The sequence below is a fragment of the Rattus norvegicus genome, chromosome 3, assembly GCF_021556685.1.
Source record: "Rattus norvegicus strain SHRSP/BbbUtx chromosome 3, alternate assembly SHRSP_T2T, whole genome shotgun sequence".
Lineage (NCBI taxonomy): Eukaryota > Metazoa > Chordata > Mammalia > Rodentia > Muridae > Rattus > Rattus norvegicus.
The window spans coordinates 6052511-6079519 of record NC_141536.1 but is presented as its reverse complement, the minus strand read 5'-3'; the positions used below and the strand labels follow the sequence as shown (position 1 = coordinate 6079519).

At 47.3% G+C, this 27009-nt stretch overlaps 1 protein-coding gene and 1 long non-coding RNA gene across 8 annotated transcripts in view; one reads left to right on the top strand and one right to left on the bottom strand.

Annotated features, from left to right (window-relative positions):
- Pax8 (paired box 8) overlaps nt 1-26247 on the top strand; it is a 56738-nt gene extending 30491 nt beyond the window's left edge. The window contains 10 exon segments of one of the 6 annotated variants that reach the window (NM_031141.2): nt 2877-3042; nt 4471-4668; nt 5563-5651; nt 6032-6157; nt 6424-6599; nt 10624-10744; nt 11226-11432; nt 17876-17977; nt 23817-23903; nt 25223-26247. In NM_031141.2, coding sequence (NP_112403.2) covers nt 2877-3042; nt 4471-4668; nt 5563-5651; nt 6032-6157; nt 6424-6599; nt 10624-10744; nt 11226-11432; nt 17876-17977; nt 23817-23903; nt 25223-25299 — 1349 coding nt within the window. In that variant the 3' untranslated portion in view covers nt 25300-26247. 6 annotated transcript variants of the gene reach the window in all.
- LOC147995375 (uncharacterized) lies at nt 21806-25045 on the bottom strand. 2 transcript variants are annotated; one of them, XR_015684182.1, is made up of 3 exons: nt 24683-25045; nt 23083-23176; nt 21806-22615 (listed from the first exon to the last, which is right to left on the bottom strand). It is a non-coding gene; the product is annotated as an uncharacterized LOC147995375 (long non-coding RNA). The 2 variants fall into 2 exon arrangements; XR_015684181.1 differs by lacking the exon at nt 24683-25045 and adding an exon at nt 23583-23814 and having other exon boundaries at nt 22068-22615.
- Nucleotides 26248-27009: the final 762 nt, after the last annotated feature.

Sequence of the window (27009 nt, the reverse complement as noted above, 5' to 3'; positions counted from 1 at the left end):
ACATAAATTCTTGATTCCACCCTACATTAACTGATCTAAAAACTTAGGGTATCGTGCTAAAATAGGTTTTAATTCAATAAACTCTACAATTGACTCTGGTGTGTATTTCAGTTTGAGAACTCCTACCCCAGGCTTAGGGCCAAGTCAGAGTTACCATGGCATTACATTATAATCAACCACATTATTGCTACAATAAAAAAACCGTTCATATTTATATCAAGACTTCCAGCTAATGAGATGTTTCTCTGCCTTCATCCCAACATTGCTGTTACTATAGTCAGTAGCAATATAATGAACAATGCTGTCCAACTCCATGTCGTGCCTACAGTTAGAAACCACCAAATCTATTCAAATGATATGGCTAAAACACAGAACCAAGGCGGAGATATGACCCAAGCTCTTCCCCAATAAAATAGTGGCTTAGAGAAGTCACAGTTCAGGGGCCAGAGTTGTGAGTATCTGCTGGGTATGTAGTGAGCTTCAGTAGGGTTCTGAGAATTTGGGTTTCCAAGATGCTGAGTCAGACTCTAGGATAATTTAGGACCCTAGTTTGTACTGTCTCTATTGGAGAATCACATGAGTACATTGTGCTTTTTTGTTTTGTTTTGTTTTCAGGCAAAACGTTCAATTTGTGCCACCTCTATAACTAGCACACACACTCAATCTGACTTCCAGATACAACTATCTATATTCTTTGCACAAAGATCTCCTCTCCTTGCAGCAAAGGTTCTGGAAAATAGGGACAAAGTAGTCCTGCCTAAAGTCTGGTACATTTGGATAGCTGTCTGATGTGCTCTGGTGTTCAGAGTCTAGATCCCAAAGGGTCAAAAGGCAACAGTGAGAAAAGTGGGAGGTAATTTTTCCACAAAGGGCAGCGTGGTCAGTGAGGGATAAGAGGAACGAGTTCAAGAGCAAGTAAGAGCCACATTATTCTTCGCCTGTGCTGGACTGAAAGTCCCTGAGACATCATCTAACTTGTGGAAAAGCATTCATCAGGACAGGTGGTCTAGAACAGGACAGGCAGAAGCTGTCCTGGAAGATGGACCATCCTGTCCTTCATACTTGGTGCATAGCCAGTAGGTTTTTCCTCCTAACTTATTGCCCAGGACAGAGGCTTGCTTGTTTGTTTGTTTTAAGGAAAATGATCTGTTCTGTTGAAGAAAGACATCTTGGGCCCCTGAGGAGAAATCGGGAGGTGGTTCTGAATGTGCTAAGTCATTGGTAATAATGGGCACAGTGTGCCCAGCGAAGCCACTTCCCACCCTTGCCCATAAATATTGTTAACTGATCACTCTGGCCTGTTATCAACTTTGCCTTCTTATTGGCTGGTTCTCTACAACTCCCTCCCCCTGTACAATACTGGCTGCTATGCAGAAAGCTTCAGGATGGTCCTAAGTGTTTGAACTCAGACCATTCTGCTTCCCATCAACACCTAGAGTTCTTATACTTCCCCACCCTAAGCTAGATCGCCAGATTCAGTTTTTGGTGTGAAGAGATGCTAGTCATGCCTAGGCAATGACACTGTCGTCATAAGGTTGCAGGATCATCTCCAGCCAGCAATCAAGGGCCCACAAAGAAGCATCAACGATTGGATCCCTAACGATTGTTTGGATCATGGCTACTCTTCACATAAGCTGGGTTATTTGAGTGAAGCCACAGAAATGCTCTTTATGGTCTTCTCTTTGGAAAGTGTATATCTCAGTCCTGAAATTAACCCACCGTGGATCTCAGAGTTGAAAGCAGTGCAGTCTAAGAGACACCTCCCTTCTTAACCTCAAGACCTTTGCGTGTACTATTCTCACGGTTCAAACAGGATCCCCTTTCTCTCATCCAGCACTTCTTTGCCTTGAGTCTCAGCTTGCACTTTTAAAAGAACCCTTCTGTGCTTCTTTGACCGGGGCGGGTCTACTGATTCAATAATTACCTCTCTAAGCATGAGATTCCAGAAAGGATCATGTGGGATGCTAATTAGCTGGTTTAGGCTTCTACTGTGATAAGCCCTGTGAGGTGGGTGCAAGTATGCAGGTGGCTTTATTCACCTTGGGGCTTCAGGGAAAGCACCTGACACACACTAGGTACTCAGCAGGCATGGGTCTGACTAGATAAGTACGGTCAGAATGAGGTACAGAACCAGTCCAGAGGGTCAAGTCAGGAAAGCAGCTGAAGGCTTGACTTGCCAGGCACCGCAGCACTCTCACCTTCAGCCTGGCACAGTCGTACAAAGCTCATGGATGTCTCCTACTGAATTCTCAGCTTTCTAGTCTGTCAAAAAGAGACAAGAACTTGGGGTTGCTTAGGCAAGACAGCAGCAGACAGGGCTCAGTCCACTCTCACCTACCTCAACCAGAGGCTCTCTCCTTTGCTTCTTTGGTGTTTGTGTTTTAGAATATGGTTCTGTGGTTTAAGAGGAGCAAGACAGATGGAAAGACCACCCATCTCATCCTGTACCTTCATGTCAATGAAAAGAAAAGGAAGTCCAGGGAGAAGGGAGATATTTTTTCCTGTGTCACTCAGCTCGGTATAAGCTTAAGAACACCTTGAATTCTCCACTCCTACATGTCTGCATATGGAGGGAAATGGAGAAAGAAGGGCATTGATGATAACGTGGTGTAAATGCTCCTGCATGGCTCTCAGAGAGCCATGTGCCTCTTTTGAACACTCACATGACAGACAGGCTCAACAATTTATGACACTTGTGCCAGCCTCCCCAAATGGTGTGTTTCTGAGTACTACGGGGTGAAAGTGAGGGACCCCTGAAGGACTAGACCATGGAGTGATAAAACATGCTCTCACACCTAGTCATACTCAAGGTTAATTCTCACCTGACATTTATCTCCTGGTTCTGACCATTGTCCTTAACAATACTGTCTTTTTAGGCCACGGAGGGCTGAATCAGTTAGGAGGGGCTTTTGTGAATGGCAGGCCTCTGCCAGAAGTTGTCCGGCAACGCATTGTGGACTTGGCCCACCAGGGAGTGAGACCCTGTGATATCTCTCGCCAGCTTCGTGTCAGCCATGGCTGTGTAAGCAAGATCCTTGGCAGGTAAGCACGAAATTCACCACACACCACTTTCCCTGCAAGGCTTGTCTTCTGTGGTCAATCTCATAGCTGCGGACCCATGCACCATCTGATTTTGTGTTTTTCAAGCCCAAACTTTCAGAATATCTGTTACAAGAAGCAATGAAAGTGTTTGATGAAATCCATAGCCCTACTGCGTCAGCCTCTCAGCTAGTCCTGTGGCTTTTGTAGGATGACCAGGACGTATGAAACTCAGAAACATGGAGAACCATCAATGTGTAAGACTCAGTGTGGTTGTTCACAGCCCTGGCTGTGCCAGGAAACTCTAAACATTAAATCAGGTCAGGATCTAGGCTCCAGCACAGACCAATGAAAGCGAGTGGACTCAAACTTATGTGTGTCATTGGTCTCAACCTCACTGAAGTGATTCTGATTATCTCTGTCGGTGAGAGCTGAGAACTGCAGGACATAGGTTCAGAAGGACAAGGAACACCAACGCCTCTGGCATGTCCACCAGAAATATTATTTAAGTAGAGAGTTTTGGAATTCTGGAGTTCCATGTCTTATCCACCTTACTCCCCAACCCACCACACAGACCTATATGGGTCTTAATTTCAAGGGAAATTAAGGGGCTGGTCTCTAAGGAACCATGAAGAGCCCTGGCTCTCTATCTGAAATTGCTAGAGGGAAAGTGGCCTTTTCTTAGGGCCAAGGAAGGAGTATTGTTAAGAGGATTGTAGAGTCCCAGAGAGAAGAGCTTTGAATGGCAAGGACAATGGCTTTTTAAAAGACCCAGGCTTTGTTTTATTCATTTAGAAGAGACCAGAGGAGACTAAGAAGACCAGAGTCTTGATTAAGCCACCCATCCATTAGCCAGTTAGTTGTGGGGTGGGCAGACTCTGAAGGAAGGAGCTCATGTTTAGGGGTTGACTCACGTCAGGGATTCTAAGTGAGGCTGGACTTCAGACGCAGCTTAAATTGAACCAGGGAACTTGGAAGAAAACCAGAGAGTGAAGGTGAAGGAGATGGCTCAGATTTGGACAAGGCAGAGGTGAGCCAGCAGGACAGCAGCTGGCTTTCCTGAGTAGGGCCAGGGGAACAAAGGAGAGAATCAGGGAGTCAGTCATGCTAAGAGAAGATAGACGGGGAAATAGCCACTGCAGGCCTATGGCTTTCAGCATCAATCCTGCAACATCCTTTTTACAAGGGAGCTCTTGGTGTGCTCTCTGATGCAAATACAGTGAGCTGGCCTTTGGAAACAGCATAAATCTACCCAATTAAGTGAATTGTTGGAGAGAAATCCAGTGTTAGGCTGAGCAGGAGTCAGGGAGGAGCATGTCTTAGTTCCACACCTCTCAGGAGACTCAGAGAGGACAGAGGCTCTGGCCAGGTCCATGTTCAAAGGCCCCACCTGCTTATTGGGTAATTTTGGGGGGTTCTCTATTGGAGTAGGTACTACGAGACTGGCAGCATCCGGCCTGGAGTGATAGGGGGCTCCAAGCCCAAGGTGGCCACCCCCAAGGTGGTGGAGAAGATAGGGGACTACAAGCGGCAGAACCCTACCATGTTTGCTTGGGAGATCCGGGACCGGCTCTTGGCAGAAGGCGTTTGTGACAATGACACTGTGCCCAGTGTCAGCTCCATCAACAGGTGAGAGGCAGCAGTTTCTGGCACCTCCTGGGTCCTAGGATTCTGGAAGATCCCTGTAAGAACCATGGATGTCCTGGCCTGGGTGGAGGATTACTATGTGAATGAAGCTTTCCTTTGAACAATCAGGAAGGACTCCTTGGCCTGGCACATGCCCCTCCTTTCAGCCTTCTTCTGGCTCCTGCTGTGGCACCTCCCTCTGTCTCCGTGCTATGTTGTGCTTCCTCAAACACCACATCCTCTTTTATTCTGAAAAAGAAGTCCCTCGATCCTTTCCTGGCCCTCATTGACTACTTGGTCATGTGCTCACTTCTGCTTTTCATCAGACATTTGCTCACTCATTGATCACACACCATTCGTTCATTTACTCTGTGTTAGTTCCCAGAACACAGAATCCCTCTTGTAGAGTTCAGTCTAATGGTAACACAGACATAGAGTACCCACAAAGACAGGGCGAAAATGCGGCTACTGATCCTGCTGGGGCTAGGAGCCTGATAGCAGTGGGGTAGCCTAGAGTAACTTGTTTTTAGGGAAATCATGAAAACTTTTTTAAGTAAGAAGCAGAGACGAGGAATTAACTAGATGAAGACGGATATCAGAGAGCTCTGACATAGCACATAAAGGCCCTGTGGTTAATGAGGGCTGAACACAGAGATGAAAGAGTCCTTTGAGATGTATATGTATGTATATATATATATATATATGTATATCATGTTTCTAGTCATGACATGGGGCATGAGGAAGCAGGTATGAGAATGGGGTGAGGTCATGTGAACTCACTGACTGTGAAGACACGTTTAAGACCTCTAAGTGGGCTGTCATAAAGGGAGTGAACCGGGACAACCACCGCTCCTGTTTCATTCCCCTCTCCCTAATAGTCCTTCTGCTTCCTCACAGAATCATCCGGACCAAAGTGCAGCAGCCATTCAACCTCCCCATGGACAGCTGCGTGGCCACCAAATCTCTGAGCCCAGGACACACACTGAGTGAGTGTTTAGGGATTTGGCTGTCCCCATACCTTCGAATGTAGACCCAATCTCCACAGCCACACATACACAGACACAGCCACACACAGACACAGCCACACGAGAACATCTGAATGCTCATTTGCCTGTACATGGACTAAGTTATCGGCCCGAGGCAAAGTCTATTTCAGTGCTCATGGGATACTCACAGGACCACGGTGAAATGGATACACGTCAGACAGACGTCATTCTAGGAAGCCTTCCCACCAGCAGGCCCTTGAAGGCTGTGGCTCTCCAGGGCCTCTGTCCACAGCACAACCTGCTGCTTTCCTTCCATGGTGGTAGTAGTGGCTATGTGGAGTGTTACCCCTATTTCTGACCCTCTCCTTATTCCTTTGCAGTCCCCAGCTCAGCTGTCACACCCCCAGAGTCACCCCAGTCGGATTCCTTGGGCTCTACCTACTCTATCAACGGGCTCCTAGGAATTGCTCAGCCTGGCAGTGACAACAAGAGAAAGATGGATGATAGTGAGTGCTCAGGGGACCTGTGGGTGGCATGAGATGCAGGAGAGCCCTTTGCTCAAGCTTTGATAGAAAGGCAAACCTTTCCTTCCATGGCCCTGGCTTAGTAGGGCTCTGAGACTCCCTTCCACAGGAGCATGCGCCCTTTCCCTTAGCTTGTCCTGTCCCAACTTCTTCAGCCCTTCTGCTCCTCTGCTTTGGAGTACTTTGGCCTGGTGGCTTGGTTGAGGAATCTCTGAAAGCTTTTTTCCCGCCTGGGGGGGGGGCACTAGGTGACCAGGACAGTTGTCGACTGAGCATCGATTCCCAGAGCAGCAGTAGTGGTCCTCGAAAGCATCTTCGTACAGACACCTTCGGGCAGCACCACCTCGAGCCGCTCGAGTGCCCGTTTGAGCGGCAGCATTACCCGGAGGCCTATGCCTCCCCCAGCCACACCAAAGGCGAGCAGGTAAGAAGCTGGGGTGCAGGACATGGGCAGGATATGTGAGCGCCAGAGCAAAGCATGCCCTTTAGCCATCAAAACAGCTTCAAATGGCTCCCATAGCCTCCGAGCACACACCTGATGCAGTGTCCAGCTGCGGGCGCGCCTTACCAGAAACCTTGATACCTCCCTCTTCTCACAGCCCACGTCTGAACTCCGAGCCTAGTTTGCTTTCAGGGCCATCATTTTGCCTTTGGTGTCTTTCTCCAACAATAGAATGGGACTCACAATTGTAGTTAAAGCCCACACCCTCCTTATGATGACCTCAACATCACTGCTAGCCCTTCACATAGTCTAGGATTCTGTGTGACTCATGTGCTCGAGCACACCAGCCTTGTTCACACCTCTCTGCCCTCGTACATCATGTGCCTTTCTTGTAGAATGTCTTTCTTCTCACTACCCTGCCTGGAAAAATACCAGCTGGCTGTGACTCACGTCAGTCACCCTCTCCATGAATGTGACCCTGCCCCTCATCTATGATTCACTCCCTGGGGACCCTGTCATCCTGTCTCACACATGATTTCTATTGACTTCTCACAGTGTTTCCTAATAATCCAATGGGGGTGGGGGTAGGGTAAAGACAACAGACTTAGGGACAGGGTGGCCTCTTGAAACACTCCCCCATCTCTAGAATTTTATTACTATTATCACCTATTACATTAATATTATTATTATTATTATTAATTATTACTTTTTGCAGTGATGGCAATCAAACCTAGGGTTTTACACACACTAGTCAGGCATTGTCCCTTTAGGAATATTCTAAGCCCAGTATTTGAATAGCTATCCAACAAAGATATATTAAACAAATGAACCAATGAATCAGTGAAGAAATCAAGAATGACAAGACACAACCTACAGGAAGATTTCCTTTCCAGACCTTAGGAGAGGAGAAGTAGGTTACAATGGAATGGCTTCTGTAAAAAGCAGACATAGATATGAATGTTCTCAGACCGAGGTTGACAAGTATCCCAAAATGCAAACCACCACTGAGAGACATTTGCTATTATTTGTCAATGGTTCCGATGTCTGTCTCTTTCATCCCATCTAGTCAGACAGCCCAGGAAACTCTTTGGGGTATGGCTGAACCACCGTTGTTCTTGGCTTGAGGCAAGTCTATAAGTACACCTTAAAGCCCTGAGGGAGACAACGATGATGATGCTAGCTAGCAGTTGAAACACTGCCAGCAAATGGCTGGGGTGCTAGCCCTGTGCCAACCCCCACAGCTGGGTAGGCAATATGTGTCAGTGATTTTTATCAGCTTTGGCTATGACAGCTGTGAATGGTGTAGACAAAGTTGGCTATTAGCAGACCCAGGGAGAGGGCCTGGGCACACTTCTGATAGAGCATGGTTCCAGAAAGCAAGTGTTGAGCCTGCAGGAGGCTTATTCTACAGTGGTAAGCGTGCAAAATGCAATATGCATATACTAGCTATCCTTAGAGAATAATGGATCCTTTCTGTGGAGACCCTGGGCATCTGCTGGGTCCCACAGCCATTTACTGGCTTCATCCATAAGTCCTCCAAAGGACCTTGTTTGTTAGAGAGAGCCCCTGTGCTGTGCTGCAAGATATGCATGGAGAATCTTAGGGTGAGAGACTTTAGAACTGTAGGAGACTTGGTGGCCATAAAGCTTTCAATTTGTATGAGGATAACTCAGGGCCTGGAGCATGGAGGACTTGGGAATAGATGTTGCACAGTTTATGGCTGCCAGCCCTCGTTTCATTCATACAGATCATTCTGCTCTTGCCTATTTTTGACATGGTGATCCCATGGATGTGTTTTTGGGGCATGCAGATCCATACATGGTTTCTGTGTGTAGCCTTAGCTGTCCTGACACTCCCTCTGTAGACCTGGCTAGTCTAGAACTCACAGAAATCCATCTGCCTCTGCCTCTCAGTGCTGAGATTAAAGGAGTGGCCCAGGACATTTTTATATAAAGACTAAATGAAGCCAGAGTATTTGAAAATCATTAAGCTTCTCTAACCCTCAGCCTAGAGGAGTAACCTGTCCCCAGCTATTCCTTCCTTTCCCCATTCAGTCTTCAGGATGGGTTGTGAGTGGCAGAGAACCCTTGCCTGAACCTTGCTCTTCCACATACTGTGCCTGATTGTGCCACCCCAAAGGAACATGTCCTCCCGCACAGAAGGCTTGGGAGGCAAGATAAAACAGACATTTATACATGTCCTAGCATGGAGAATCAGCAAGGGTGAGAGAGACCTCATGTCTTGTTGCAGGGTCACCCCCAGGCGATGTTAGGAATCTGTGTACCCTTCCTCTATATTGTAAACCCACCACCACCAGGATCAACAGAATGAGAGAGAATGTTATAAAGAGAGACCAAGAATGTGGTAGTTACTAACTCTTCCTGTAGTAACAATACACCTATTATTACTTCTAGCTGAACATCTGTGTTTGCTGAGTGTTCTGTACCAAACAACAATTTATTTAAAATCACAGTTAATATTTAATCTGTCCTTTGCAGTAGATTCTAAGGACTCCTATTCTTAAGGTAGGGGAAGAAAATCAAGGCTCAGAGCTCAAATAAATCACGGCTTCCTGCAGATTGTTGTAGAATCAAAACTCTAAGTGTTCTGAGGCATTATGCTCGCCTGTCCCCAATTCATGTTTAAGCCCAGAAAAAAAAAAAAATCCAGCAGTCATCGTTGGCATGTTAAAGACACTGACCACAACACCACCTGGTTCTCTAACTTTTTCTTTGGGCTGAGTTTAGAACAGAAACTTGATTTTTAGTATGCATTTTGCTGTCAAATCAACACATTCACAAGGCATTTCAAACTTTCCTTACATTCTATAGAAATTAGGTATTTTGTTCAATTTCACTAGAGTCTAGCTCTGAGCAACTCCACCCTGCCTCTAAGTAGGCTCCCTCAGAAGAATGGAACCAGAGTGCCATTTAGTCAGTAATTGCTGTTATGGGCTGATGGTGCCCTGGTGGCCTCTAGAATTGACTGCAGCTTCCAAAAGTGCCCTGCATGCAACCAGAAAGCATTGTGACTCCATTGTGACTCCTTGGAGAACTGAGCTCAGTGGAAATCACTGAAAACAATTGTCTTCAGTGGAGCTGTTGTATAACCATGGCCCAGGTTCCAATCTTGCCCAACAGTTCACGTAGTACTTTGTGAAATGCATGGCCTGCGTGTGGGGAGTGGGTATGCTACCTTTCCTTGGGAAGGGCAGCAGAAAGCCGAGGGGGAGGGGAGGCTGTACTAATTCATGCAGATAGCCTAACAAATTATTTTCTCAAGGAGTGCCTTGAGGAGCACCAGTAGGAGTTGGAATGACTGCTAGTACTGTGCATAACCCCAAGTGCTTGATAGAATTTTTGAAACAAAATGAATCCTATATATGTTTCAAGGTGAAACAAAATGTTTCTATGTACATGGGTAATGTCAATGTGACACAGCCTTCCAGGGTTGTATCAGTGGGTTATTCAATAAGAGTGGGAGTGGCACAGCTAGACGGTGAGCTCTCTAAAAGTTTAAGAAGCGATCACTATACTCAGCGTAGGGCACCAGAGCCTGCATCCTTGTGTCACTTCACAGGAGAAAGGGTGGCTTCCTCTAGCTCTGCACTTGCATTCCCTAAGTGGGGGAATCAAGTATTAGAGTAGAAGACTGAGCAGCCTCTCCTGCACCAATTCCAACCCTGGGCAATGCTATGTGAAGAACTGGGAAGGAGGCCAGCACCCTGTCAGAACATGGCCCTCTGATGGCCAGTCCAGCACACACACAACAGTGGGCCTTGAATTTTGGAACTTGGAAGAAAGAGCCCTAAGCCAGGTTCTGGGAAAGTTCTGGGAATTTGAGTGGGAGAGCATGCCATTTCGAGCTAAGAGAAAGCAAGTAGAAGGCACAATGAGCCAAGGAGCCTTTCCTAGGAAGACTAGCATCGCCCACTGCAGAGAGAGGCAGGAGGGTCAGTAGGCAGCCAGGTTTGCTCTACCCCTGTTCACTTCCCTTTGTTTTCCAGGGGCTATACCCACTGCCCTTACTCAACAGTACCCTGGATGACGGAAAGGCCACCCTGACACCTTCCAATACACCTCTGGGACGCAACCTCTCAACTCACCAGACCTACCCTGTGGTGGCAGGTAGGATGCCCAGAGGCTCCTGAACCATCTGGACTCTACTCTGAGGATCAGCATGGGCTTGGGGCAGGGGAAGGCAGAGGCGTCTGGCTGGCAGGAGGAAAGTGTTTGGGGTACTGTCCTGGAAAGGAGAAGTGGGCTATGTTGAGTGGGCCTCAAAGTGGAGGAAAGGGGTGGTGCCTTCAGTCTTTGGCCCCCTGGATCTTCCCAATCCTTCTAACAGGGAGAGGCTGAGCACACGTAGACTTCAGTCTCTCATCCATCTACACTGGCAGCAGGCACATTAGGGAGGTAGAGCCTGCAGCTCCCCCATCTCATTCCATCCAAGGCACTCTGTAGCCATGGCTCTCCATCCTAGACTCCTCCTATTGCAGCCAGGCCTACCTCTTCCCACACCCTCGCCCCATCTCATGACTTGGTTTGTGCATGTTCCCACCCATCATCTCACACCCCTCTCTCCTTGTTGTCTCCCTCCCTCCGGCAGATCCTCATTCACCCTACGCCATAAAGCAGGAAACCCCAGAGCTCTCCAGTTCTAGCTCCACCCCTTCCTCTTTATCTAGCTCCGCCTTTTTGGATCTGCAGCAAGTCGGCTCTGGGGGCCCAGCAGGTGCCTCGGTCCCACCCTTCAATGCCTTTTCCCATGCTGCCTCCGTGTATGGGCAGTTCACGGGCCAGGCCCTCCTCTCAGGTATGACAGGGAGGTCCCGGGCTCTGTAGCTGTTGTGGGGTGGGAGGGAGGTCCTCAAGGCCATCTCAAAGTCCTCTGGTCTGAGGCTAATCTCATCCTTGGGCTAAACTAGCCCATCACCACCCTGTTCTCCAATTTATCAAGCACATGGGTCTCTCCCCATAGGAGAAGTCAGAGTCAGAAATAGCCACTTTGGGGGTGCCAGCAAATGGGATACATCACTCCAAAACCCTGTGGGAGAATAGGGACCCGTACTAAAAGCCAAAGTGCTGTAAAGTCTGAACTTTTTGGATAGTTCAGAATGAAACAAAGATAAAATGTGGAGGGGAAAGGGCTCTTCAGCCAATTTCTGAACTAACTTCCTGGAAAGGAATTTTGAGTCACCATCTGTGGCTATCTTCACGCCCAGGAGAGCGGCAATACCATTAAAGGGCACGGAGCATCTCTCCTTGCTTTAACCTTGGTGACTGCACAGCTTCATAGCCGGAGGTGGTTCAGTGCTTGTTGTGGGGCTTAAAGCCTGAGGAGGTTAGGGACATCTGGAGCAAACGCCTTGTATCCTGAGAAGGAAACAGCACAAGAGAAGGAGGGCCTAAGTACAGCCTCCAGAACCGAGCAAGGACTGACCTCACATGTGTCTAATCCCAATTGCATCTTCCAAGCAGAACATTATCCCAACCAGTCAGGAACCAAGCCATGTCTGAAGGAGTCAAGGTTTGGCTTGGGCACAGGCAGAGACACTTCAAAGTCTTCAGACATCTGACTGATTATTAACAGGGATCCTGGGATGGAGTTGGAGGTGTCCCAGAACCAAGAAGGGAAGTGATTTGTTTCCAGTTGAGCCTTGGAAGTCTCCTGTGTGAGAGAGCTGTCCCCATTGAATATGGACAGTGAGCGACAGAGAGCACACCTCCCTGTCTCCTACTCCCCGGCCCCATCACCTTGAGACGTTAAAACAGAGACACAGGGAGACTCAGTACAAAGACAACCCAGGTTGGACAGTCCAAGCAATCTGGATCGGCTGTTTTCCAAATTCAAGACCTCTCTTGCAACTTAAAATGAAAGCTTTCAGCGTGCCAGGTGTCTCAACCAGAGAAGCATAGTGGCTCCAACTGAGGCCACAGGCTTGAGAAACTCATCAGTGCCTCCCACTGGATCAGAGGTCCCAAAAGTCCTGTGACATAAATCCAGGCATACTTTTTTATAAGCGGTAGCATTTTCTGTCTTTTCCCTTTTCTGGTCCTCCATGCATCCTTGTCATGGACATGGGCAGAGAGGCAGTGGTTAAACATATGCAGAAGGGAAAGAAGGGTTCACTTGGAGTTGGAAATGTCAAGAGGGTGAAGTCAGCAGATGTGGGCCATTTGTTTTGAGCCAAGTGATGAAAATGAACAAACCTGTGTGAGCAGAGAGATGTCAGCCAGAGACTATGGACTGGGCAGTGGAGAGGGAAAGAGATGGCTTGTGTCAGCTGTGGGAGTACGCAGGCTGCATAGCAGGGCACACTTGGTTGTCTCATGAGAATGGGAGGCTGGGAAGCGCTAAGAACCCTAAGAAGAACACAGAGTGACCAGGCTTGTGGGATCTGGGAGTCCATGTGTTCAAGAACAAGAAGCAAGTTAAGACCATAGTTTGGAGAGCCAAGCCCAGATCACTTGGCTGAGCCCTCATAGGGTTGAGAGAGTGTAGTAGAATGGGGGGAATTCTAGAAATGGAATGAGCTTAAGAACCTGGTAACTGTAACCTGCCCATCAGGGAATGAGGGGAACTGGAGAGCTAGAGAAGGAAGCAGAGAGCAAATCACTCCTGTATTTTGCTGCAGTAAGAGAGGCTGGAAGGAGAGTCAGGAACTCGCCATCTGAAATTAGCCCAGCTCAATCCTCCATGGGTTTTCTTGGTCTCTCCTCTGTTCCACTTTGCCTAAGAACCCTGTCACCTGCTGGAATTTTACCTGCTCCACAGACTTTCTCCCTGAAGGATCCTCTTAGCCTGTAGATTCTGTGAGTGTCATTTGCAGGGTGACCACCTCTGAAATCAGCTTTTTTCTGGTCAGTCAAGAAAGGCGCAACATTAGGACTTAGGAAATAATGAGACTTACTTACAGTTCTGTTAGTCTCCTTTAGAACACTCCTACACACACACACACACACACACACACACACACACACACACACACACTGTGGATTCCAACCCACTGGCCATAACAGTGACATCAAGGACACCCTTGTCCTTGCTGTTGTAAGACTGACTAGAGCTCAGCTGATGAGAAGGTTCCCGTTAGCCTTTCATCATCAAGGAGCCCAGCATCCTCCTCCATTCTTTTGTACAAAATATATTTAGTCTTGCCAAAGAGATTTCTGGGTTGCCATAAATTCTCCCTGCTATCAGAACAAGATAAGGCATTGAAAAGGGGTTACACAGAGGGCAGACATCAAAGAGGAGAAATAAAATGGTCTCAAACTGCCTCCACCCTCTGGATTCCTTCCCCTACCTAATGGCTTTCTGTTCCTGCTCTCTGCCTCTAATTAGAATATTTACCAAGAGTTCTGGAGCCCAAGGATTTTCCTAGGGAACCCCGCTTTGTAGCCAGCCAACCTATGCGGTACCTGTATCTACATTTTTTAAAAGAAGCTCTCGTTGGAAGTTTACTGGAATGTGGAGAGATGGGATTAGACAGCAAGGATAAGTTGAGGAGCCTTAGAGAGTGGGCTAGAGGGTGTGTGACCAGAGGGGACATCTCAGGCTGGTATTGTCTGTCCTTGTATCCTGGATTGTTCAAGATTCTTTTTTGTTGTTGTTTGGTTTTGGTTTTGAGACAGGGTCTCATTATGTAGCTGAGGCTGTCCTCGAACCCACAGAGATCTGCTTGTCCCTGCTTCCTGAGTGCTAGGATTAAATATGTGAGCCATCATGCTTGTCATGGTTTAAGGTTCTTCACTCCGAAAGATTTTCCTTTTCCAATGCTGGCTGTAAGTCCAAACCACACAAGCGCTCTGCTACTCAGCTACGTTTCCACAAAATTATCTTCCTTAAGAAATTAAAGCAGAGGGCTGGAAGGGTGGCTCAGCAGTTACAAGCACGGCTGCTCTTCCGGAGGTCCTGAGTTCAGTTCTTAGTGACCGCTAGTGGCTCACAACTCTCTATGACTAGTACCATGGGATCTGATTCCTTCTTATGGTGTGAGGGTACACATGCAGACAAATCTCCCATATACATAAGACTCACAAGTAAATTCATATTTTTAATTAAAGAAATGAAAGAGTTTCGTGGAGCTGTTAAGATAGTCTATGAAGGCACAGTTTAGATAGGGTGGTGTCTTGGAAAAAAATTATTTTGTCTTTCCAGGGGTTTTATTAGGGGAAGTCTTCAGGGCTTTGTTCAGGCTATTGATTCAGAAATCTTTCTCGCTGAGAGAAAATTAGGTAGCTGAAGAGAAATGAAGATTAACATTCCCGAACAGAGGGACCAGTGAACTCTTTTGCAAGAGCTATTGGGTAAGGACCCACCGAGAGAGATCATGGGTTAAACTGTGATCTGAGGTATGTGCCCAAGAACTCTGGACAGGAGACAGTCTACATGAAGAAACTATAGGTTCAGGTGACAGGAGGTAACTAGGAGGGCAGGGGGGATGGGGCCACAGGCTGCCAGTGCCAGGAAGGCTCCTGGAACAACAGACTGGCATTGGCAAATAGATGTCCAGAGGAAAACTTATTGTGATCCGTGGGCAGCATGAACCCGGCCTCAAAATCATCCACACAGTGTGCAAAAGAAAACCACTAGCCAGGGAGTAAGGTGAGCCTAAGTCCTAGGCTTCCTCTGAATTCTGTTCTTGTGTGGCAGACAGGAGGACTATAATTTGGAAAAAGTAAGTAATTTGTTCATAGTTTTGCATGGATGTAGTATTCAGTCTGTTTGAAATTCTCCCTCCCTCTCCCCTTCCACCCCTCTTTGTCTCCCCCCTCCTCTTCCTCTCTCCCTTGCTCCTCCCTCCTCTAGCTCTTTTTCCTCTCTTTATCTCTCCCTTTCTTCCTTCTCCCTTCTTTCTTGCTCCCTCCCTTCTTCCCTCCCTCCCTCCGCCTAATAAGAAAGAAGAAAGACAAAAGCATGAAGCCTGGGTCAGTCACCCTCTCCCATTTCTTTCTCCCGTGTCAGCCAGCTGCCTGCCACCCTGCTCCTCTTCCTTCACTGACCCCAATCCTCCTTCCCACTCCCTGTCTCCAGCTTGCCCAGGTGCTTCCTACAGGGAGAGCTGAGGGGACAGCAGTGATCACATTACTGACTCCTTTACAGGAAACTCAAAGGCTGTTTAGGGTAAATCTTCTGTGTGCTCCTCATTCTAAATATGTCAAATCCTGCCCCAGCTTTTGTAAATCAGCATCTCTTGCCCTTCCTTTGTTCATCTGATGCCCTTATGTCAGAGGACCGCCTGTTTAGTCCAGGGACAGCCGGAGCTAGATACTCAATAAAGATGGATCAATTTGAGACAGGTGTTCAGGTGTCTAAAAATCCTAAAGCTATTTTAAATAATGAACACTAGCAGCTTATTTTTGACAGGATGATTTTTCTGTAAGAACTTCACTGAGACATTTCTAGAGGGTGTCCATTGCACCAGTTAGTGTCCACCTGGGCCATAAGGCAACAGGTTGAATTATGCTGATAACCTCAGAGTTGTAGAACTAGTGTATGTAAGGCCACACCTCCCCTGCCCCTTTGCGTGTAAACAGGCTTAGGACCAGAGTGGCTGGTCTAAGGGTAGACAGAGTCATAAAAGTAGGGTGGGTACCTGTAGCTGTCTGATTCCTAGATGGTTCCCTCTGGGGAAAGGGACAAATTTGAATGCACAGGCGTTTGCTGGGTTGGCCCTAAAGCCTAAAGTATAAGATTCATTAGTCACTCTCCCCTCCCCCTCCCCCTTCCCCTCCCTCTCCCTCTCCCTCTCCCTCTCCCAAGTGCTCAGGTGCCTAGTCCTTATTCACGGGTAAGGAAAAATTAGTCACCGTGGAGCTGACAGTCCATAGGGTTTCAAGGTGTGCTCCTTCCTGGATGTTATCATTAACTAGGTAGCCCTTCAGGCGGTTTAGGTATGAAGGATCTAGGAGGGCATGGGGGAAAGAGACAATCTGTGATACTGAGAAGATATGTCTGGTGAGTTGTTTGACAGAGGCTCACAGGCAGCCCAAAAAAGGTGACAGAAAGCATGGGGGTCAAATGCCTAGTATCCAACACAGTGGTTCTCTACTAGGAGTGATTTTATCCCCTGCCTCCTTCATACTGGGACATATAGCAATGTCTGGAGATACTTTGGGTTGTCACATTAGGTGGGAACTTGTACTGAAATCTGTTGGGTAGTGACCAGGGATTCTGTTCAGTACCCTGCAACGCACAGGACAGCTAGACAACACATACTTTACCAGCCAATAATGTCAATGAAATTCTACAAATGTCACTAAAAACTAGATTGCCCAAATAATTCATTATTCACATTGAAACATTTTAGGAGTGGGATGGCCATTGGTAAGAAATATTCTGAGTCAGTGGACATCACATGGACGGACCTCGGAAAACCAGGATATATAGATTCTGGTCTGAACACAGAGAACAGGGTAACAGGGAGGCAAGCAGTCCTTTGACTGTTTCTGGTTATTGGGCAAAGGTGGATGGGGTCAGCTGGTCATGTGGGTCCCCCAAAAGGAGAGTTTTTATTCCTTGATGTGAAGGAAGGACAGATCCAACAAGATGGGGTTCCACAGGAATGTCTGCTGTCACTAGGCATGACAAACATCACAGATAAGCAGAGATTGGTCAGGGATGAAACATACTGAAATGGATTTTTAAAGACATATAATTGACAAAAAATGCCACTATGACCATTTGTTAATGTTAGCAATTACTCAGTGATGCTTTCTTTTACATCAGGAATAGCCAACATGTTCCATGTACCTTGCTATTCTGATCAATTATAAACACCTGGAAGTCCAGGCCAACCAGTGGGAGCTTCCTCGGTGGTTGATTATCAATGTCTGCCACACATCCCCAAAGGATTTCTATCTCTTATTTCACAAGGCCTGGTTTCTCCACTCCTTTGAAAGCTGAGTGGAAGTGACCCATGGCCTCTGATGTATCTATTTAGTCCACTGGTTCCAAACACTATACTGGGCAGGGAGATAAAGACCAAGAAGACACCACCCCGGCACCCAGCACCTTGCCATTTTTGTGGAGCAATAGAACAATATTTGTGAAAATAAAGCTACTAGGGAATGGGGGACAGAGAAGGATGGCAGCTGCCAGAGCCCTTGCTTGGTGAGCCTCTACCCTCCAGAGGAAATGAGAGGGAAGAGGGAGGAGGTCTGGACCATGGCTGAGGAGACATGGAATGAGCCTCAGGAGGTGGGGTGGTAAGAACAGGAGCTACCAACCAATGACTCTTTGGTGTCTTTTCCCAGGGCGAGAGATGGTGGGGCCCACGCTGCCTGGATACCCACCCCACATCCCCACCAGTGGACAGGGCAGCTATGCCTCTTCCGCTATTGCAGGCATGGTGGCAGGTAAGGGTTGAGGGACTGGGCATAAGAACTGCAAAAGGGAAGGGAGAGCTGGAGAAATAGAGAGACAATGAGTGACAAAAGACAGGCTGTGTCCCACTCATAGGCATCCCAGAGGACACTGAAGGGTGGCTCAATGCGGTATCTTCACAGAAATACCTAGAGAGAACCTCCAGTACCATCTTGACTCCTTGACTCAGCATAGCCTAGCATTCTGCTTTCCAGGTCTTCCGCACAGACAGACTTATGCTCACACCCAAGCACCCCTAACTGTCTCCTCACTGCATTCAAGGGGAAGAGTGTGTAGCCAACACTAAGATAAGCATGAGCCCTGGTCTCTTGGAGTTTAAATCAAATCAGATGTATTTCAGTTTACCTCTTCAGTAAAATCTGAATTCGAATGATGATGATGATGGTGATGATAATGGTGAAGGTGATGACGGTGATAACAGACATGATGATGATAATGATATTGATGAATGATGATGATGATGATGAAATACGTCTTCCTTTGCATTCCACACTCAGCCATGAGTGGGGCTCAGATTCTTTTTTTTTATTAATTAATTTATTTTTTGTATATGAGTATACTGTAGATATCTTCACATACCAGAAGAGGGCATTGGATCCCATTACAGATGGTTGCGAGCCACCATGTGGGTGCTGGGAATTGAACTCAGGACCTCTGGAAGAGCTGTCGGTGCTCTTAACCACTGAGCCATCTCTCCAGCCCCCAGTGGGGCTCAGATTCTAACTGGCCTGTGGATACCACAGACTATGAACCAATAGCCCTTCTTCACACTCATTTGGAATGTCCTGTACAGCCCATTTGATGTCTGTCTGCCAGTCATGATCTACTGATGTTCCAGGATGCCATCTGGACAAATGGGTAGAGTAATGACAGCTCTCTGGGAAAGTGCCAGTCTTTAGAAGCCATGTAGAAAGCTCTGGGATGGCTGGGTAGTTACAGTGGAACCATTTCCACAGCCCGGCCCGAGGGGTAAAAGGGCCACAAGCTAGGGCTCTGAACTCAGGCCATGTGTTGGTGACTCCCTAACACCAACTGTCTACCAACCTTCCTGGCTTCACAAAGCCTGCTTCACCCCAGCAGGGGTTAATCTTTGCCAGTCCCCCACCCACTCTGAGCACCCTGTGCACAGGCAGGTGGGCTGAGTTCTCTTAGGCAGAGAGAGGGGAGGGAGCAAGGAGAGGAGGCTGTGCTCCCTGGGAACCTGCTGAGCTGGCACTTGTTGCTGCCCGGTTACCGTGGCGATGTGCTTAATGCAGCGTTGAAAATACAGAATACTGACTCCTCTCTCCCTCCTGGCCTGGACTCCCTCTCTCCCTCCCTACCTCCCTCTTGTGGAGCGTGAAATGAGATTGGTCAAGATAAAAAAGGAAAAGATTCGGTTATTTTTTTGAGTGTGGATAATGGGGTCTCTCAATCAAAATCCTAGGCTCCTGTCTGCTCCCCACCTCCTTCCTCCAAGCCCTCCACTTTCCCTGCTGCCTGCTTAGAGGAGAAGGAGGCAACACAAGGCACAATGATGACTTCTCTCTTAATTATGAATGATTCTTGAGGGCAGGCTCAGCGCAAGGGGTTCCTGGGGCCAGAGTGTGACCAGAACAAAGCCAGAAGGCAGGGGAAGGGTGGTATCCAGGAAGACCTCACTTAGAGCGGACACTGTGAAGTACTCTCTCACACAATAGCATACAGTGTGTACACACGCATTCACCCACTCACAACGTCCGCCACATCGATTGCAAGTAAATTGCAAAAGGAAAGGGTCTCACCATACTGGGGGTGGGGTTCCAGCAAGCTGTGTACATGCTAGTTTCAGGAATTGCAATGCCATTAAAATGAATCAACTGGTTCTTGAGAGCACTCTTGTACAAATGGATTCTGAAGGAATGTCTTTTGCAGAAAAATAACATCATATCCATCTCTTACCACCACCTTAATGTTTCAGTTGACTGGACCGGGATTCTTTCCATTAAAGTCAGTTAACTCATTAAGCACCCCCATGTAAGGTGACTAATAAGGGCTTCAAATAAGGTCTGTCAGCTGCATTACTCAGTCAGTTTTGTAAAGGAATAAACAGTAATTTATTATCCTTTCTGAATACCTGGCTATTTGTATGCATAACTTTATTTCCCTTGGTCCTTAGAATACATCTTGGAGGCTGGTAGGACCTAAGTTTTATAGCTAGGAAACCAAGGTTTACAAGAGCCGAATGGTGTGTTTAGGCATGAAACTAAGTGACTAAGTTTTTCAAACACAAATTTATAGATTTGGGGTCTGTGCCTCTTTCCATTTTCCCTCACTGTATCCCATCCTACCATAAATAAAGATGCAAGCTATGGCCTGACCGTACAGTTAGTGGTTTTCATATCAGTTATAAAACAGAGTGGGCAGATTAGATGGTTCGATTCATCTGGATATCTCTTCCTGCTTTCTTCTATGCTCTGTTTTCTCTTTCCATTCCACTATCTTCCTTTTTATTTATCCATCTGCTTACTCTTCTTCATTTATCATTATATATACATGTATATCATTCTATTCATCTTTCCATCCGTCTGTCCATCCATCCATCCATCCATCTATCCATCCATCCATCCATCCATCCATCCATCCATCCATCCATCATGTGTGTCTCTTCCTTCTTCCACTGTTCCCCGTTTCTGGCCATCCCCCATCCATTCTCTCATTATTAATATTTCTATTATCCACATCCTATCCAACCTTGAGCCCTACTGTATGACCACTTTGTCAGTTAACAAATACTAGTGGATATCTACTGGGCCTACAGAAATGCACAGAGTGCATCTCTCTATTTGTGGTGCTGGATGGGCCGTGGACAGACAAGTCGATGGACGAGTATGCATGGTGTCATGGTTAGAGAAGTAGGCAAAGACAATAAATGTGGTGATGTAATGGGGAGCCACAGGGAGAGGAGATTACTGTTTCAGATTGAAAACACAGGAAGCCTTTCAGAGGAGATTTTCAAATGGTCAGTCATGTGATAAACTGAGACTGACCGTCCCTAGCTCCAAAGAAGGCCAGTGCAAAGGCCCGGGGGCAGGAAAAGCTAATTTAGTGTGACAGGATAGGGAAAGACGAGCACTGGAGGGAGCACTGCAGAAGGGGGAGGAGGGAGGGAGGGAGTACCAGGGACAGGTTTTAGAACACTTTTCAGATCCTTGGGGAAATAGATCGTAGACGCAGAGACAAGTCAGGGGACCACTGCTGGTGTCTTTTGTAAGGGACAACAGTTGCTTTAGCTAGGAATGTCGTTGCCCTGAAGGATGAGGGAGGCACTCAGTGTGTTTAGTGATGAGTGGGACAGAACCTGCCAGCAAGTTCACTACAGAGATAAGAAGGAGAGATGGTGTCTACAGAGCGAGCTTGGGAGCCCCGTGTGTGTGTGTGTGTGTGTGTGTGTGTGTGTGTGTGTGTGTGTGTGTGTACACTCGGAAATCAAGAACTAGAGTCCATAGCATTGAGGTGGTTAAGTCCTGAGCTTCATCTCCCAGAGGCTGCTCCAAACATCATTTGGAGTTTTGACAGAGAGGGCTCGGAAGAGAGTGAGTAGCAAAAGCAGACAAGCTGCAAGGCAGTCTGGGTGACTGAGTACCACAGATCCTGAAGGGAGTGAGGGACAGAGGGCAAGGTTGTTGCTATTGAAGCAAATCCTTGGAATGATCAGATTCAGATCTAAGGATGTGAGTGCCTAGATCATGGCCTGATTGTAACAGAATGCAAAAGCACAGGCAGAAAAGGAGGCAGCAAGCTGCATCCGGTATAAGAACAAAGGAAACTGGCCTTTCCTAGGTACAATGGCATTTCATTATCTGTGGCTATACACAGGTTGACAGATCTGGTGGCAGACAGATGCCACACTGCAAGCTGTACTGTCTACCCAGATGGCGCCTCTCTCTCTTGGCATCCTAGCAACTGAGGCAAAGAAGTACGTTCAATAAATGAATGGCAGGGGGGTTGGGAATTTAGCTCAGTGGTAGAGCACTTGCCTAGTAAGCGCAAGGCCCTGGGTTCGGTCCTCAGCTCCGGGAAAAAAAAACAAAACAAATAAATGAATGGCGGGTGACTATAGGCATACATTTTTTGCAGCCTACTTTTAATAAGGGTTCAACCTCTCCTCCAGCCCACCACCCACCAGAGGTAGTAGAAGAGAAAAGTTATTAGGATGTGGGGGAGTGGACCTGTTCAGCAATAGTCCTTTGGAGGTGAGCTTGATCTTCTTGATCTTCTTTGGTGGCAGTTCAATCCCGTAGCAAACACCAAATATGATTCAGAGGCTGCAGAGCAGTCCTCCAGGCAGGCAGACACCAGGCACAAACCAGGCACAGACTGGCAGCTACAGTCTAGTCCTTTCAGCAAGCAGATATCAGGCAGCTGTAGTTAAATCCTGAAGAAACTGTCAGCCTCACCAATGGGTCTGAGGCAAGGCTATGGAGGCCCCAGACACATTGAGAGCTCATGAAGCTCCCCTACCTCAGGCTTCCATTCCTTATATACACATGACTACTCCTCCACAATGAGGAAGCACTGCTCGCCCAGCCCAGGCTCTAAGTTTGTGTGGCTGAGCTGAGCATCCACTGAACTTTTTTTTTTTTTTGTACCTGTTTCAGGAATAAAAAGAAACCAACATTTATTGATACTGCTTTTATCAAGAGCATGATTCTAAGCATTTACTATTCCCTATCTCATTTAATGTTCACCAAAATCCCATGAGATACAGACAAGAGTTTGCCCTGTATAATAGGCAAAGGAAGTAAGGCATGGGAGAAAGACACACACACACACACACACACACACACACACACACACACACACACGCATGAGAGAGAGAGAGAGAGAGAGAGAGAGAGAGAGAGAGAGAGAGAGAGAGCCAAGTCCAGAGCTGAGGAGTTTTAAATCTTCATCCAGAGTCTGAAGGAGGGAGATAAGAAGTCACGTAAAAAGCCAGGGCATTTAGCTCACAATCACAGATGAGTTCTGAGAGACTAAACATTTTTGAATATAAAGTTGACTAGAATCTGACTGGGTTTGTAAGTGAAGTCATCTGGCAAATGCTCGAAGGAATCACCTGACATTTAGGATCAAGAGTTCTAACATCAAGTTCATGCTCCATCGCCGGTCTGCAGTGCACGCGCAGATGAGCTTCTTCCTCAGTCACGGGGCTGGTTGGGAGAGACGGAAAAGGCAGAGCTTTGTAAGCTTCAAACCAAATGATAGGTGGAGTAGTCAGCTCACCCGTTTGCTGTTGTGGAAGGGAATTCTTCAGTAAAGTCTTTGGTTCTTTTGGGAAAGCCAAAGATTAGCTCACAGAGAAAGGAGCCCAGCATACATCATATGAATTCATGGGCTGAGTCTGCCTAAAGCAAGAGCTCAGCTTTCCTGAGGGTTGGCCCCCTCCTTCACCACCAGCCCCTCTCCCTGTCATGGGCTCCTCTGGAAAGTTTCATCTGTAGAAAGTACAAGCAGCCGACACAGTGCGATTGGAATCTGGCTCAATGTCTATAGTTTTGGCAGTTTCCACACTACCTCAGATTTCAACTTGTGTGAGTTTCTGGAGCCTCACTTTACCTGGAAAATGGAGATTATGATGTCTGCCTCTGGGGAGGGGGGGGGCTCTTGGGGACTGCAGTGTACGAAGGAGCTGCTCAAAGTGACCCATACTGTGGGGCCTCCTGAGCTTCACTGTCCAGTGCCACTCATTCTTGGACTCGGTCTTGTCAGTCCCACAGATCTGTGTCCCTGTCCCAATCCCTGTACAGTTGTCATGAACCTCACAGTTCTCTTGCCTGTGTGCTCCAACAGGAAGTGAGTATTCTGGCAATGCCTACAGCCACACCCCGTACGCCTCCTACAGTGAGGCCTGGCGCTTCCCCAACTCCAGCCTGCTGAGTAAGTTCCTGGGTTTGTCCAGGGGAGGGTTGGGGGAGGGGAACGAAGCCAGGCCAAAAGAGCTGGGAGGCCCCAGGTTGGAAGGTACGTCTAGAGAGATGGCAGTCGTCACAGAAGAAATCAGCAGCAGATCACAGTAGCTGGTAGGTTTAGGGGGGAGAACAGAAGGTCGAACCTTCTACCTCTTTTATAAATGTCCTTCCCACAGCATGTCTGTTCAAATTTCATTTTGTGTAAAATTTGGGAATCAGGCCTTGAAGGTCAAGGGTTGAGAAAGGCTAAGCTACATTCAAGCCAAGGCCAGGAGGCACCGTTCAGGAGCAGACTGCTAGCTACTCTCCTTCCTGGGAACTGAGGCCAAGGTGACATCTTGCTCATTGGTTATCTAAACAGGTTGAAGACAGTCATGAGTCACCACAAAGGCTTTCTTCCACCCATTTCCTTATATTTGACTTGAGAAATGAATAATATTCAGGGTTTATATCTGAAAAGTGAGTTTCAGTGAGTTTTGAGGCTACCTTTTCACCCCTGGGTCCCTCAACTGTCTGAGGAAGATTTTGAGGAAAATAAGAGCACAATGGAATTCTTTTAGAGCCTTCCTGAGTGGTGGCCCCATTAGACCCTTGTCAAGTGGTGGCCCCTTGTCAGAGCAAGTCTGAACCAGAGAGAAGGAGTGGAGTGGTCTCAAAGATGTCCAGTTTTACAGACATCCATTTCCTAAAACCCCTTCCCTCCTTCTCATATCTTACAGTCCCAGAAATGACCTGCAGGGGACTTACCCATGCTGTTAGCCAGACACGTTCAATTCCAAGACAGATGTGTTCAAGTCCACATTTAGCCAGAAAGGGCAAAGACAGTGGTGCTGATGGTACTAAGAGGACCTTCGTGTGGAGCTTGCTGGGAGTCCCTCAAGTCCAGAACCCTTCTGGCCCACCAGCAGTACAATTCTTTTGTGTGTTTGGAAGAGCGTGATCTGACCTGCCATTATTTAGGCGAGGCCAGAGAGCACCTGAGTCACTCATTGCGCTCAGTTTTGGAGGTTCTGGGTGTAGCTGTTCTCTGTTGCCTAAAGTGAGAGTGTTAAAGGTCAAAGCAGTCATGAGAAGTAGGAGAAAGAAGCCATCATTTTTCTGGCTAGAAACTCAAAGGTGAGGCCAGAGGAGGAGGAAAGGCTAGAGAGGAGTTAATCTTTGATGATCAGATAGGCGGGGGGATAAATGATTAACACTTGCTGTCTTAAAGGTCAGCAGATGTAGAGGAATGCTATGGTACAGCTTTCCCTCTGACCAGCAATGCTGTTGTTGTTTTAATGTGTCCAGGTTCCCCATATTATTACAGCTCTACAACAAGGCCAAGCGCACCGCCCACCTCTGCCACGGCCTTTGACCATCTGTAGTTGTCATGGGGACAGTGGGAACAACCAGGCAACAGGAGGACTTGGCCTGAGACGGGCCCCAGAGAGTCACACAAAGGAATCTTTATTTATTACATGAAAAATAACCACAATTCCAGCATTGCCGCTCACTCCCTGTGTGGTCAATTAAATGAACCATGAAAGTCAGGATGACCTTGGGGAAGGCCAAACTGTCCTCCAAGAGTCATTTCGTGAGTGACAGGAGTTCCAGGAACCAAGAACCATCCATTTCAAAAGAGTCACGGAGGAGAAATGGACCAAGGCTGGTACCCACCAAGAGAAAGAAACAGGATTTGCAAAGAACTTAGAGGGTGTACAGGGCCACCTGTGTGGTCTTCATCACTACAACTCCAGCAATTATGGACAGTAAGCAAGTCCTTCTGGCCTAGAGTCATGGCCTAGGGCCAAGGCTCTACTTATCAGTTATCCTGGGAGTTACCACCTCTACCACCTGATGGGCACTTCTCTGGGGATTCAGCTGACCTTCCACTTCCAGTTGTTATGAGCCTACAAACACCCCCTAGCCTCTCAACTAGTGGGCTACCCCTTTGGCAGCAATGAACCTGTCCCCTGGAAAATTCAGTGAGCACAGGAAGACACAATAGATGGGACTGGCCATGTCCTCTTCTCAACAGCCCTGCCAACTCAAGTGTGCTTTCTGCAGCTCCAGCCCTCACGAGTCACTGAAGAGACCCCGAGGCCAGCAACAAGATTCCCTCTCTGGCTCCCCAGCTCTTTCCCCCACACAACCTTACTGTAAATACCGTAAATGAAGCTCTGTTTCGGTCAAGCTTCCCTCTTTCCATCCCCCAGACCTTGGCTTCTAAAATGTCTCCCTACTATGTTGGGCTTTTCTCCTTGATTTTTTTTTTTAAAAAAGACAACCCATCATTACCATATGACTCAATAAACCATTACTCTTGGTCTCAGGTTTTATCTTGGGGATGGACTTCCTCTAAGCACAGAACCAAGTGACTAACAACTCACTTTAAATAGATTAGAAGGGACATTTTAGATGTCTTGGCTTAGCATTCTCTTCTTGCTCTTAATAGATGTCGGTGCTGGGTAAATCAAGTTTTGAGTTGATCCACTAAGTAGAAGCCAGCATAAAGCAGTCGTGTCACAGGACCATGCCAGTCATACAGTCTTCATAAGTGGTTGGTTTAAGTGAAAGCCAGAGTATCAGGAGTGAGTTGAAGAAGTTCCCCAAATAACTACAAGTGGCCCCCACATAAACAGCAGCTTTGAGCTTCATAGTGCTAAAGAAGCAGGCAAGGAGATGAACTTCTCTTCTGTGTCAGGCAGTGTGGGGGCATCTAGGAAAACAAGTTCAAATTAGCCCGATTTTACATAGGAGAAAACCCACTTAGAAAAACATGGGATGGCCCAAAAGGGAAGTCTTGGGTTCAATGAGGTCTTCTTATTCTGAATCCAGCACATTCAGACAGTACCACTGCACTCTCTGTAGGAGTATGGGAGATTCTAGATACAAGGAAGGATTGGGCAGGGAGCTTGCTGCCAAGGCTTTCTTTTCTTTTGCTCTCCACAGGTGTCTGTTCCCCCATTCGGGAGAAGAGCTGTCTGGCATCTATGTAAACCCTTCCTTCCGTGCTGGACCCAGATGGTCCAGCATGTCTGGGAAGAGAGCAGGATAGAGTTCGGTGGAAGGGAGGCTATGTCATCCCAACTGGG